The sequence below is a fragment of the Sceloporus undulatus genome, chromosome 2 (genome assembly GCF_019175285.1).
Source record: "Sceloporus undulatus isolate JIND9_A2432 ecotype Alabama chromosome 2, SceUnd_v1.1, whole genome shotgun sequence".
Taxonomy (NCBI): domain Eukaryota; kingdom Metazoa; phylum Chordata; class Lepidosauria; order Squamata; family Phrynosomatidae; genus Sceloporus; species Sceloporus undulatus.
Window position 1 is genome coordinate 259659868 of NC_056523.1, and position 12021 is coordinate 259671888.

Below are 12021 nucleotides of genomic sequence, written 5' to 3' on the forward strand. Positions count from 1 at the left end.
TCCAAGAAGATGGAAAGACCTGTAGAGGTGAGGAATGGAGTAACCTGACGGTGATGATGATGATGATGATGATGATGATGATGATGATGATGATGATGATGATGATTCATTTATTCCTTCTTATATAATACTTGATTTTTATTTATTTATTTATTTATTTATTTGTGACAAACTGGATTAGGACCACATTCCCTAAATTGTTGCTTTTCCTTAAAAACAACAGTGGGTAGTTTGCATACAATTTTTTGGAAGGATGGGGAATCATATTGTGATACTTCATTCTGCTGAATAGATTCAACTAAGTAGATTCAAGGGCTTTATGCTTCTGCTCCAGGGCACAGAGGGAGGGGAGAGATTCAGAGACTGGTATAGAATTGCTCAGCATATATACTACTGACTAAATCAGTCATAGGTCCATCTTAGACACTTGGATTATTTAGATATAGGATTGTGCTTAAACCTCATTGTAGTTTAAGACCAAATATAAACTATGGTCCAAAACACACTGCAGAAATAGTCCGGTTTGAGACTGCTTCAACTGCGTCAGCTAAAAAAGCCAATGCAATTTTAGGCTGCATCAATAAAAGTATAGTGTCTAGATCAAGAGACGTGATAGTGCCACTGTATTCTGCTTTGGTCAAGGCCCACCTGGAATATTGTGTCCAGTTCTGGACACCACAGTTCAAAAAGGACATTGAGAAACGAGTGTGTCCAAAGGAGGGCGACTAAAATGGTGAAGGGTCTGGAAACCATGTCCTATGAAGAATGACTCAGGGAGCTGGGGATGTTTAGCCTGGAGAAGAGAAGGTTAAGGGGTGATATGATAGCCTTGTTTAAATACTTGAAGGGATGTCATATTGAGGAGGGAGCAAGCTTGGTTTCTGCTGCTCCAGAGAAGAGGACCCAGAACAATGGATGCAAGCTCCAGGAAAAGAGATTCCACCTCAACATTAGGAGGAACTTCCTGACAGTAAGGGCTGTTCGACAGTGGAACACACTCCCTCGGAATGTAGTGGAGTCTCCTCTTTAAACAGAGGCTGGACGGCCATCTGTCGGGGATGCTTTGATTGAGATTTCCTGCATGGCAGAAGGTTGAACTGGATGTCCCTTGTGGTCTCTTCCAACTCTACGATTCTATGATTCTATTATTCTATATTATCAGTGCTAGGGAATCCTGGGAACTGTAGTTTTGCAAGGCCTTGAGCCTTCTCTATCAGAAAACTGTCAGAAATCTCAGGGGCCACAATGAACTACAATTCCCAGGATTCCCTAGCACTGAGCCAGGACAGTTGAAGCGGCTCACACCGGATTATTTCTGCAGTGTGTTTGGCCTAACTATGTAAGAGAGCATTTGGACTCTTCTGGCTATGTGTATAAATGAGCTGTTAGTAAATAATTATGTTGCACTCATTTAAAAGAACACATTTCATCTTTTTTTTTTTTTACAAAAACATATTTCATTCAAAAGAAATCATGGTATATAACCATTTCATCTTTTTATTTTTAGATCTGGATGAATGTCAGACTAAGCAACATAACTGCCAGTTTCTTTGTGTCAATACCCTGGGGGGGTTCACATGTAAATGTCCACCAGGTTTCACACAACATCATACAGCTTGTATTGGTAAGATCAGTTGAAACAATTAGTTTTCATTGATTATAAACAAATAAATTAATAATTAAAACATTCTAAGCAGTATTAAGCAGTATTTGAAAAAGAGACAGTACTAAGCAGTATTTTTTTTCAAAAAGACCCAGTGGTTTGAGTGTTGGATTGAAATCCTGAAGTCTAGGGTTCGATTCCCTGTTTGGAATTGAACCCTGGCAATGGAAACCCACTGAGTGATCTTGTGTAAGTCACATGTTCTCAGTCTCAGGGGAAGGCAATAGCAAACTTCCTCTGAACAAATCTTGCCAAGAAAACCCCATGATAGGTTCACCTTAGAGTTACCATCAGAGGGAAGCCATTTGAAGGTGCACAACAAGAAGTATTCGAACAACTGATCTGATCTACGTAGTGCTAAACATGTTGTGTTTTGACATTTTTCATCTTGCTCTACCTCTCAGAAGTTCAAAAAAATGATAAGTAAAAATGTCATAAGAAATCAAAGCATTTACTGTTAAGCATTTTCTTAGTTTATAAATTACTGAATATTACATGGAGATAAAGGAGCAAAGAGGTACTAAAATTGAACTTGCAATTCCAGTTGATCAAAAACAGGTTATAGAATATTTTCCCACAGATTTATTAAACGCTATAGCCTTCTTTGACCTTTAACTTATTTATCTTGCTTAATGAAATCACTTTCATGTGTAGTAAATGCTGGGAAACATTTTCAGAAGAGAAACCATTTCAGTTTGCATCTGGTTATAACAGTGAAGATATAAATACTTCCCATAGTTCATATAGAAATATCTGCCATATTTCAGATTCATACCAACATGATTTCCAAAACCATACGTTTTTTGTGTTCAGTTGTAGAAATATCTAAAACATACAGAATTCAAGGCTGTAATATATTACTTACTCTGGATATATTTTCATTAGGTCTGTGTGGATTTTACGTCTAATTTATACAAAATTAAATACCTTTTTGTAGATAACAATGAATGTGGATCACAGGCTTTGCTGTGTGGGTCGAAAGGAATTTGTCAGAATACTCCTGGAAGTTTTGCCTGCGAATGCCAGAGAGGTTTCTCTCTAGATTCAACTGGATTAAACTGTGAAGGTAAAATACTAACATCCTAAGTAATTTGCACATGAGTTGTTTCCTGGAATGTTATATCATAGCCATACACCATATATATGTGATATTATATGTTAGACTTATTCTATAACAAATGTATGTGAACTGTTAAATCTTAATACCCTAGTCTAAAGAGCTAGTTGAGCCTAATGATGCTTTTAAATTTCAAAGTAATATGCAGTATGCTGTATTTAACATCTTGTACTATATTCGTTCTACTAGCTGTATGAATAAGTGAAAGTGTCTATAAAAATTTACAGAGGCTGGAATCCTACAGATGCACTATGATAGGAATTTCCATTTTCCAGGATCACGCAGCAGTGGCAAGGCAAAACAAGCTGGCTCTAAGTAGCCAGTTTATCCAATTTCATATTGTCTTCATTGCTGCAATATCTGTGGCCTTCTGCTGCCATCACTTACATTGGTACAGTTATACTGGAGCAGTGTACAAAAAGGATTCCAGCTAAAATGAGGAACACTTACCTCTTTGTATGTAGAGACAGGAAGAATCTTTTCCTACATCTGTACTTAATCCTTATTTTTATATATATTGCATAAATGGATCAGTAAACAGTTCCAAGTTACCAACCACAGCATGAAATAAATATCTTGTGAAAGCTAAAGTTTGTTTCCTTGGCTAATACTGAGCACTTACTCCTTTCCTGGGAGTGTCAGGCAAGGGAATTATTACCAAATTACTGGTCTTTATAAAGAAATTACTCTTTTAAGATGAGCACTTCTGTGCATGGTTACTCAGATCCCATTGTGTTCAATGGAACTTGTTAATTGCTGTCAAACCAGCTTTGATTTATGATCATCCTATAGATGAGAGACCTCCAAGACACACTGCTATCTACAGCCCTGCTCAGGTTCTGCAAAATCAGATCTGTGGCATCCTAGATTGAGTTTATCCCCCTATAATGTGGTCCTCTTCTTTTCCTACTCCCTCCCATTTTCCCAAGTTTTGTTTTAATATCTCATGATAATGTCCAAAGTATGATAGCTTTGGTTTGGTTATTTTGGCTTCTAGGGAGTGTACAGGCTTAATTTGCAATACATAGTATCCACAGAACTCATTTTGGCAATCCATGGTATCTACAGAACTCCCCTATAGCACCACATTTCAAATGAGTTGATTCTCTTTCTGTGAGTTTTCTTAACCGTCCCGCTTTCTTGTACCACATTATATTTATTTACAGATGTAGATGAGTGTGAAGGAAACCACAGATGTCAACATGGCTGCCAAAATATTCTTGGTGGCTACAGATGTGGCTGCCCACAAGGATATGTACAACATTACCAGTGGAATCAATGTGTAGGTAAGAAGATAACTTTAGAATCAAACAATTCCCAAACTAAAAAATACATTTAAAAAAAATTCCTACTTCTCTGCTGACTAGGGTGGCAGATGTCTCACAACAAGATTTGAAACTAAGAAAAAATACATCAAGTCCTAATATAAAAACAGTATTAAACAGTTATAACATTAAAGCACAATTAAGCAGTTTTTAAAATGCAGCAATAAAATTTAGAAAAACACAGCGCCCACCCACTGGAATCTTTAGGAGCCAGTCAGGTCTTTGCCTGCTGGGAAGGGGCTAACCTAGCCTCTCTTGGAAAGGGAGTTCTTTGCCTAGAAAACCAAGAAGGCCCTTGCTAATGCTCTCACTAAATATGAAGAAACTGGGCTTCCTTATTTCAAAGCCCTGGCAGGCTTGTAAGGGAGACTGTGATCTGTCAGATAGTCTAGGCAAGTCATATAGGGCTTTTGGGATTCTGCTGGATCCTGACCATTGTGTCTTTATAAGGAAGGCCTACCAAAACATCCTGCAGATAATCGCCTAGAATTATTACAATATGCAAGCCTCCCTAACATAACATGAGAATTCTGGCTAAGAACATATGACACTGTTGGAGCATGATATTTCACCATCATTTTTACTCAAGATGCGTAGGCGAGTGATTGATACCAGCTTCGCAGTAGTATGAGAGAGTTCACGTTCTGCCCAGACATTGCACAGTAGCAGAAAAAAAATGTTGCACAAATTAATACTGGATAACTACTTCTGCAGCATCATAAGAAGTACTTAAGAAAGTGTAATTGTCAAATATGCTGGCATAAACCACTAAAGGAATTCCACCTTCCTACTTTTTTATTTATTTAAGTCAGTTTCTAATACACTGAATTTCCAGTCCTTGTCCTGTTCTTTAGGGACAAGAAGACTAATTATTGTTGCTATGTGCCTTCAACTCATTTCTGACTTGAGCAATCCTAAAGCAATCCTATCATAGGGTTTTCTTGGCCTGATTTGTTCATAGGGGCTTGCCATTGCCTTCCTCTGAGGCTGAGAGTGTGTGACTTTCCCAAAGTCACCCAGTGGGTTTCCATGGCCAAGTAGGGTTTGAAACCCTGGTCTCAAGAGTTGTAGTTCAATGCTCAAACGACTACACCACACTGGCTCTTCAATTATATCATCACCAAAGAGGCAACTCTTTGCATTGAGAGTACAAAAATATATCACCTCCATCCTCTGTAATCTTTAGAAACAGTAAATAAGGAACTGCTTCATATTACTTGTCAAGTTTAAGAGCCTATCAATCTGTAAAATGATAAACATGTTCCAGGTCACTGATCTGGAGATATATCTGCTAGTAGATGGAGACCACAATTGCCACAAGTGAAATGCAGACCTGATATGCACTAGCTGAAACTTTGCCACCATGAAATCTGTGCTGGGAGAAAGGTGGACTATAAATCATTTATTTATTTTATTTTATTTCTATCCCGCCTTTCTCCCAAAAAAGGACCCAAGGCAGCTCATTATATAAAACACATTAAAACAACATGTTTTAAAACAATTAAAATAACCTAATTAAAACACCAGTAGATTAAAATTTAAATAATACAAAAGTTAAAAACATAATCTAACCCAAACCCCCCAACCCCCAAATAAAAGCAGGCTTGCATGATTTTAAAAAAATTTGCTTGAATAAAAATGTTGTTTCTTGTCGGTGAAAGGCCAGCAAGGAGGCAGCCAACTAATTAAATTAAATTTAGATTAAGTTATTAAATAAATAAATAAATAAATAAAATAGTGGAAGATCCTCTGTACTGCTCAACAGGCAGCCTACATTCAGATCAACATGCAATTGTTGGGGGATTGGGTAGGAGATTAATAGCTGCTGGAAGAGGCAGGGAAAGCATAATTGAAAGGATTTGCCATTTTACACTGGGCATGGAATATAAGGAATCATGTTATATAATGATGTATTTAAAAAAAAAGGGCAAGAGCACTTCTCAATGCCAGTCTTCATTAACAAAGATATTAATAATTATTATGGAAGTCTTGATCATTGAAAATTGCAACCTTTTTGAACACATACCCACCTCCAAAGACAAATGTTATTTGTCCAACAGATGAAAACGAATGCTCAAATCCTAGTATTTGTGGCTCAGCTTCGTGCTACAACACTCTTGGAAGCTACAAATGTGCATGTCCCTCTGGATTTTCTTATGATCAGTTCTCAAGTGCATGCCATGATGTGAACGAGTGCTCATCTACTAAGAACCCGTGCAATTATGGATGTTCCAACACAGAAGGTGGCTATTTTTGTGGTTGTCCACCTGGATATTACAGAGTTGGGCAAGGGTGAGTATTTTTCAGCAGTTCCTGCAGGATAGCATGTTTTAGTAAACTGAGTCGATGACATATGAATGATGTGAGACAAAACATTTATGGATTTTAAAAAGTTGTTTTTTTCCACTAGGCCATCTTTACTATATGTGATTGATTGCAAGAAAATGAAGTATTGTTTTCTACTCTCTTTTCTTAGGTGGTAGGAAATCTAGGCAGCTTTTACACAATCATTGAAGAGAAACACTTATGTTCTTTGCTACTAATGAATTGCTTTATAAAATACTATGCATCAACATCACTCCTAGTAAGCCTCAGACCTCCAGAGCTCACTCACACCAGGGATGAAAAAAAAAATCAGTTCTGCCAGCTGCTTCCAAGCTTAGTCAATTTTTCTCTCTTTGTCAAGTTTTGCATTAACCCTAGCCTTGCAGCAATGCATGTCACATTCCCAGTATGTAGGTGTCAAATCATTAAGCACCTCTTATTCACCTTCATGTAACTGGCTGGTTCCTAGTACCAAGTTTTATAAAGATTTTAAAAAGGAGGGCTGTCACTTCACTGCATAAAATTGAATCTTATGACTCTTGCACTTTCTGTAGTGTAAACAGAGCTCATGTAGTCCTTAGTGAACATGTTTGGACTGAATTAAACCCTGGGGATTGGATCCAGGATACAATTCCTGTGGAGGGGAGAGTTCTTTCCATCAGCATGAGGCATTTGATCCAGGAAAATGTTTCAATGGCTGAATAGAGGAAAAGGCACTTTCTCCAGTCCATCCCTCCTCTTTCAGCCTTCTTTGTCAGCTTTGGGGGGAAATACAGTCATTACTGTTGCTGCGGGCTATATGGGGAGGGCAAAAATCTTGCCCATGAGCTCACCTTCCCCTAAGCAGCAATGGAATTCTAGTCCATGCCATTCCTGCTGGTGGAAGAAAACTGGATCCAATTGATCTATTCATAGTCCTTCACCATACATTGTCCTAAACTGTATTATTAGTCCATACTACCATAGTCTCATTCAATCAATGGGATTTACCTACATGTTGACTCACAATTCAATGAACTGAATGGGTGGTGGGACTACAGGATAACAGCTTTCCACTGTTGTAAGTACAGGTTGAATATACCTTATCTGGATATCCAAACACTCCAGAATTGTTCACATTGGTGGCTGAGATACTCTTTTCTTTCTGATGGCTCCATGTACACAAGCTTTATTTCATGCACAAAATTATTAAAAATATTGTGTGTGAAATTACCTTTTGCTATGTTTATAAGGTGTATATGAAACATGAATGAATTTCTTGTTTAGGCTTAAGTTCTGTCTCCAAGATCTTTCCTGCAAAAAGGAAAATAAAATATTCATTGTGTACTGGAGTAGAAAAGACAAATTTAATCTCAGGGATCATTAGAAAACCTATTTTAAAAATCAAATTGAAAACATAACAATACTTTTATATAGTTCTGGGGCACAACCACATTGGAAACTGTGTGCAGAGTTCTGGTCACTGTACTTCAAAAAGTATATGGTACAATTGAGGGAGATGCTGAAAAGGGCAACAGAATGATCCTACTATAAGGAGATCATACAATACCTGGGGTTGGGTTTTTTGCTTATAAAAAAGATGAATAAGGTAAAACAAAAGTCAGCAGGTATGGGAATAAAGTGGCCCTTCACATGTTGTTGGGCTACAAACCCTAGCCTTTTTCACCTGGCTGTGTGTCCAGGGCTGCTGAGCCTTGCAGCTCCAGCCAGAATAGATGGGAAGGCCAAAAAGCCATATTTCTGGCCCATGACAGAAAAATGCCAAATTGTACATTTTGTGCCAAAAGTGGATAGGAAAATGCTTTTCTTTCTAACTGGGATCCACATTAATCCAGTGAAACCAATGGTGACAGATTCAAGAGAGATTTTAAACAACCAGTACTTCTTTACAAACTTCATTGTTAAACAACGGAAATCATTACTATAAGATCCACAGCTTTGCCTTTGGTCCAGCCCAGCACTACTTATCTTAGATTATTAGAAAACAGAAGTGTTACAAGACCACTTATACTTCCAAGAATTCATATTGTTGTTATATTTGTTTAACAGACATTGTGTCTCAGGTATGGGATTCAATAAAGGCCAGTATCTGCCACTAGATGGAGATGAAGAGAATGCTTTGTCTCCTGAAGCATGTTATGAGTGTAAAATTAATGGCTACTCCAAAAAAGACAGTAGGAGGAAAAGAAGCCTCAATGAAACCGAGCCTGCTAAGGTAAGCAAATATGTTATGAAGGATGTTTGCCTTTCCCTCTTTTCCCACTATTATTCACTTCAAGCAGTGCATCTTGCTAACTGAGAAACATCAAGGCCAGTCTCCTACATTTTCTTATCAAGTTCTCCTAAAAATGTACAGTACTTGCATGTTCTTTCAAAGGGTTTTCTGACAATTGTGGTGCTTAATAACAAATGGAAGTAAAGAAGCACATCACAGTAAGAAAGAAGGGTAACAAAAGAAAAATACTTGTTTGAAAATCTTAATGTAGCAAAAAAGAGTTAAATTAATAAGCATTACTGGAAAATACCTAATGAAAAAAAATACTGAGAAAAAATATTACAGGAGCCTGGGAAAACTTTGACAGATTTATTTTCATATGCCTATTCTGTTAAACTAAGATTTTGCTATGAGTTTGTTCTTGTGCATTTTGTTCCCCCTGCATAGTTGAGTTGATTGTTGTCTAGTTCCATTATAATATCTATAGAATAAAATTGTACTGGTGGAAATAAAATTTCCAGCCATCATGGGAGGATTGGATGGGCAGAGAGTTGGGTTTAATAGAATTTCCTCTGTTGTTGATGTGCTTTAAAATGTTATTCAACATCTTCAGTCCTATAAAACCTACCTTATTCCTTTATTGAAGACATATCTCCTACAACCATGAAAGTAACCACAGAGGATTATGAGATTTCCAACTCTTATACCATTATGCTGCCACTAAATGTGGGGGTTTCCTGTCCAGAGAGCCCTTCTTTGCTACCCAGTGTGGGGATTCCCCTCATGTGTATTTTTTCAACCTTTTAACCCACCAAATGTGAAGACTTCCATGGGTGGTTGAATCAGTGGATATAAAAAGCGTGGGATACAGACAGCTGACTGTACTCGATTGTATAACTAATAAATTAAACAACATTTCCCAATACAAATCCGTGACATCACAAGAACCATAATCATACCATGTCTGTCTGTCTGTCTGTCTGTCTTATCTATCTAATTATATCTAGTTTATAATAATAATCCTATCTAGTTCAAGAGAAGAGTGATAGATATCTGTTTTGATGTTATACTGAGGAAGTGGCAGGAGCTAGCAAAAATGTTAAATCGGATTAATTAACAGTTCATGGCAATAACAATTTGTAAACAGAGATTATGGGACTTCTCTATACCATTTGGCCCACCAGCTTCTATTTCTTATTCAACAGGTCAGTTTGGAAAGTTTGGACATTGATCTCCCATTGAAGATGAGGATCAACATTTCTGGGCTTGGCAATAAGGAACACATCTTAGACCTCATGCCTGCAATACAACCCCTCAGAAACCATGTTCGCTATGTTGTTTCTTTTGGTAATCACAACAGCATATTCCGGATCCACCAGAAAGATGGGCTCAGTTATCTTCAAGTTGCTAAGAAAAAGGCAATGGCTGGCATTTACACACTGGAAATTGTTAGCATTCCTCTCTATAAAAAAACTGAGCTAAAGAAACTGGAAGAAAGCAATGAGGACAACTACCTCCTAGGAGAGCTTGGAGAAGCTCTTAGAATGAGGCTCTGGATTGAACTCTATTAAAACTTCCACCACTTAGTCCCACTTTCTGAATGACTTGCTTCCATTCGTGTGCTTATACACCTGATTTTACTTTTGCTTTTAAAAAACTGTAAATGAGTCAATGACTTTTTTTCAAAAGACCAAAAACTACAAAGGATAATGACCTCTATATCCTTCCATCCTGTCCAAGACTGCAGAATGGCCCTTTGACTTGGCCAGAGTTTTGACTACAATGCCAAGCATGGTTACTGTATCTTTTATATAACCTCAACTTAAAGTATACTTCTAAAAAATGGTGCTCGAGAGGTCAGCATATGGCACTAAATGGCACAAAATGTGAGTTACTTTTTCCTGTTAGCAATCTAGCATGTTGGGTATTTTGCTATAGTTCCTAAATTAAAAAAAAATAGAGATTTTTATTTATTTTTAATGCAGTAATATATGGAGAAATTAACAATCTATGTTAACAAAAAAGGGAAACATTTGTTTTTCTTTGAGATTTTATGAATTTGAACTATTACAGGTAAGAGGTGATTTCTTTTTTAAAGAAAGAAGCGATACCAATAGATTCCCCTCCAAAAAGAAAAAAAAAGTTTCCTCTCACTATTGTGCCAGTCGTCCATATAGCAGAATAACAGTTTTTCAAACTATTACATAGCCGAATGAGCACTATATTACAGATCCAGAGGGCCAAACCATTCCTTTCCAAGCAGGGTATTTAAGTCATGTCTGATTATGATCAGAATTTCAGGAACTGTCAGCCTCAGTAGTAACACTCACCTCACAACTATAATGACTAGATTACATATCAGAAACTGTCAATAATGGAAGATGATGCACAACCACTGTAGCAAAATACCTGGACTGCTTGTGGTACCATTAGCATGGCAGGCCGAACCGTACTGTATTTCTTTCAGATAACCTCAGCATATCACACAACACCTCATTCTCCACAAACTGAAGGTGCTCTACATACTTGTATTACTGTAGGCAGCTGAATACAAAACTTACGTTCTTAGTAGGAACATCCGATGTCTCATTCCGTTTGGTGCTGGCTTGGATTAATGCTGAAATGAAAATGACTGAGCTATTTCAGGACTGCCTTTTGTGCACACTAGTCATGTTGCACAGGGAAAAAAATAAAAGAAAAATGCATATTTGAAAACAGTTAAGAATTTTCAGTAATACTGTAGTTATACACAATATGCCTCATTTTATCATAGCCTATTTTGTAAGAATTACTTTTGTACAATGAGTTGGCATTTAGTTTAGTATTTTTTAAAATGTTGTGCCAGTATGATTTAATAAGTTGTATGTCACCATGGTGCTATTATTGACAACTAGTACCTGTAACAAGTTAATGGCAGAGAACTTCACATGTGAACAAATCGAAAGCACGTCCCAAACTGGGTTTCCTCCCCAGACATATTCCGGTGCTGACCAAAGATGAGCAACATGTTACACTCACTGTCTGGATTCATATTTTGTGTTTTCTTTATGAAAAGAAGAAAATATTATAAACTACAAGTTTGTTTTGGAGAAAAAGCCGTATTGTTTTTTAGGCCTTTGTACTAATACAGCACCACTTTTCCTGCAATAAAACTTATTTTCTGTTAGTTGTCTTATGTTATTCAGGCATTTGAGAAATATCAAGTGAAGGTAAATAATGGAAACATTTGCATTTCTTTCCCTAACACCTTCTGAGCTAAGTGGAGGTATGTTGGTTTCTGTCCCTTCAAATTCCCATTCTTTTCAGGGATGTTTGTCCTGGAAATATCCTTGTTTATGTGTGCTCTCAAAAACCTCTATTTAATAGCACTGAATAG

General features: G+C 37.2%; 1 protein-coding gene across 1 annotated transcript in view; it reads left to right on the forward strand.

Moving 5' to 3' along the window:
- Positions 1-11811, forward strand: part of FBN2 (fibrillin 2) — a 226412-nt gene extending 214601 nt beyond the window's left edge. The window contains 7 exon segments of the mRNA XM_042447774.1: positions 1-27; positions 1508-1624; positions 2601-2729; positions 3947-4066; positions 6166-6397; positions 8480-8645; positions 9851-11811. The exon segment at positions 1-27 is cut by the window's left edge and continues 10 nt beyond it. Of these exon segments, the coding sequence (XP_042303708.1) occupies positions 1-27; positions 1508-1624; positions 2601-2729; positions 3947-4066; positions 6166-6397; positions 8480-8645; positions 9851-10216 (1157 nt within the window). The 3' untranslated portion in view covers positions 10217-11811.
- The last annotated feature ends 210 nt before the right edge of the window (positions 11812-12021 follow it).